This window comes from Poecilia latipinna, unplaced genomic scaffold (assembly GCF_001443285.1).
Source record: "Poecilia latipinna isolate Pla-1442-1.1 unplaced genomic scaffold, P_latipinna-1.0 Scaffold38, whole genome shotgun sequence".
NCBI lineage: Eukaryota > Metazoa > Chordata > Actinopteri > Cyprinodontiformes > Poeciliidae > Poecilia > Poecilia latipinna.
The window spans coordinates 31,016-33,946 of record NW_015112654.1 but is presented as its reverse complement, the minus strand read 5'-3'; the positions used below and the strand labels follow the sequence as shown (position 1 = coordinate 33,946).

Here is a 2,931-nt window from a genome sequence, read left to right as displayed (position 1 = left end):
AAATTTTTTTTTTTTTTTTTTTAAAAAAAAAAACCTTTTTTTTTTTTTTTTTTTTTTTTACAGTGCTCACTCAATGGTTTTATCACATATTTTTTGCCTCCAAAAATTTTTGATGTTTTTTTTTTGTATGTGTGTGTGTGTGTGTGATGTTTTTAAATCATGGCACTGCTGTGTGACTTCCCCCTCCCCTCCCTGCAGGTACACGAGCTGTGTGATAATTTCTGTCACCGGTACATCAGCTGCTTGAAAGGCAAGATGCCCATCGACTTGGTCATAGACGACAGAGAGGGGGGGTCCAAATCAGACAACGAGGAAATCACAAGATCGGTGGCGTTGGACCAGGTAAGCTGCGTCTCTCCATCTGTAACGGCGTATATGCATGTGTGTGTGTGAGTGTGTGTGTGTGTGTGTGCACGTGTGTGTGTGTGTGTGTGTGTGCGCGTGTTCTCTCCCTGCTGGCTCTTCAGCTATTCTGGGTCACTGCCTCACTCTTCTGTTATTTGCATATGATTAAAGCCCGTTTTACATTCCATCCATCGGAATGAAAGAAGAAAAATCTGAATAATGTTGCTATTATTGGTCCATTAAGACTTGAACCCGGAACCGACCTGAGGAGATTACCTCGCCAAAGAATCGCCGTAAACTTGACCTGCTTCATGTCGATTTTAATTTAGAGCCCCTCTTCATTTTTCTCTCTCTTTTTTGGAAAGCCCCCCGCCCAGCCCCTCTCAGCCCCCTGCCCCTCCACCCACCGCCAGAAATGAAGCAAAGCTCCTGGGTGACGTGGAGCTGAGAGGAGAGTGCAGCGTTGAGGGGCTGCAGACTGTGGTTTCTCCACTGTAGGGTTCACGGTTCATTACTCGTCTTGTCAGTGTTTTTCCTTAGACATGAGTGCACATTGCTTATCGGGACCCCCGTCCTCTCCTCTCCTCTCTCCTCCTCTGGTTGTCCTTTACTCTGCACAGATTCTACCCCCAATAGGAAGGTTTATTTAGAAGAAACAAAACAGTAGAAGCAGTTGGTGGTATCAAAAGGTAGATTAGGAAGTGTTTTCTTTTGTGCAGATATCAGAGATAACCACAGCCTTCATTATGTGCTCCGCTGACTGTTGGGACTCTGGGGACAAGCATGCTCATACGTGTGACCCTAATGGTCCGTACGCTGCAGTTAAATAATGATAACAGTAACTGATGATTAGAATTATGCAAATCTGGATGTTTGCTATTAATAGCGCGGGTCTGTTTGAGCTGCAGCAGGAGACGCACCGATCTGTCGGGCCGGTCGTTGGAACAGGCCAATGTTCAAAAGTAACTCGTGAACGATTTGAGGTAGGGACTTGATGCAGTCTGCTGGGTTTCCTTAGATAGAAACTTTTTAAACTACTTTGGATAATTACTTGAGCATCCTGAACTGTTGGATAATAACTAGGATCAGTTGGAATGTATGTGGAGTTGAACTGAAATGATTGTTTTTTGTACAGTGCCACGAGACATTTGTTGTGAATTGGTGCTACAGAAATAAACGGAATGATGTAATTTTTTGCCAAATGTGATTTTTAAAAAAAACAAAACATTATTTTTTTTTTTGCCTGAAACAGATTTTTGTTATAAAGAGGTTGTGATTTTTTTTTTTTTTTGAGGAAATCTCACTTTTGGCAAAAGTGCGTTTTCGTGACAATATTAAATTTATGAATGTATGATCCAACTATATGTACTTTGATCCAGTTTTTTTTTCTTCTGTGGTTCAACAAATAATTACACTTTGATGCTTACATGAGGATAATGTTGTGAATCTTTAATTTGCTGTTGGAGTTACAATTTTTATATTTAGCATTTTAGTTCTTAGACCAAAACATATGAATCATAACTGCCTGGTCTCGCAAAGAAAACCAAAAATTGGTTCCAGCTGGGACAAACCTGATCGGTGCATCTTTAGTCTCTATAGACGAGAACAAGTTAAACTCTCCCAGAGTTTTAAAGGAGCTTATGATAATAGAGGCTATAACCTATAGATGGCAGCGAGGGGATTGTGGGTGAGAATCAAGTCTCCAAATTAAAGGGATTAGCTGGATAGTCCTACATAAAAAGTAATGAAGCGATTAGACTAAATAATTTAAATCCACGGACTTCCATATGGTTGAGTGGTTGGTCTGAGTGGAGGAGAGGGGCAGCCACTGGCTTTTTATGTTCTGGACTGAATGGGAGGACTGGGAGAAGACTGGGGGCCCGACAGGGAAGATCCCCCCCCTCCCTCATGCCCCACCGCGCATGCACTGCTCCTCCGATCCCTGGCCCTTATGTCTGATTATGGAAATGAGAGACACAGAGAGAGAGAGAGATCACAGTGGAAGATAATACTTCATTTAATTCAGGGACATAATTAAATAACACAGAACGCCACTTGTGCATTTAAGTGTCTCTTTGAGCAGCATTGTCACCTATTCTCTCAGGGATTTAGCACTTGGGGAGGGGGGGGAAGAGAATTTCCTTTATATTATTATGATTTCAAATAGATAGGTCAGAGGATTGACTGAAGCTCTATGGCATACAAGATGTGCAAATAGCGAGTTAAAACCCGGGGGTTTAGAGGTATATGAAGGAAATGATGTTGTGCTCGGGGGCACTCGTGCAGATCTTTAATTGACTGTATGAAGACGTGGCCTATTTTAACATAATGATGGTCCCTGTGCAGCCAAATCAGGACGGATCCTCACCGGATTGTGTTTACTCTGACAGAGGAACACAAATGACCTGCGAGCATATCAAGATATGAGATAACTTTTTGACAGATGTGTAATGTTGAAGGATGAGCTTATTTTGTGTGTGTGTGCAAACAGGCATATCCAAGCAGGCAGCGGGTGCACGCCTGTTTATGCTGAATGCAGGCATTGTAACTTAAACAAAGCTGAATCCCATGACAAACTTTATATAT

The 2,931-nt window shown here is 42.1% G+C and overlaps 1 protein-coding gene across 1 annotated transcript in view; it reads left to right on the top strand.

Moving 5' to 3' along the window:
- LOC106955369 (homeobox protein Meis1) overlaps positions 1–2,931 on the top strand; it is a 31,333-nt gene that overhangs the window by 9,612 nt on the left and 18,790 nt on the right. The window contains exon 6 of the mRNA XM_015045507.1: positions 199–342. Coding sequence (XP_014900993.1) covers positions 199–342 — 144 coding nt within the window. The remainder of the gene's footprint in view (positions 1–198; positions 343–2,931) is intronic.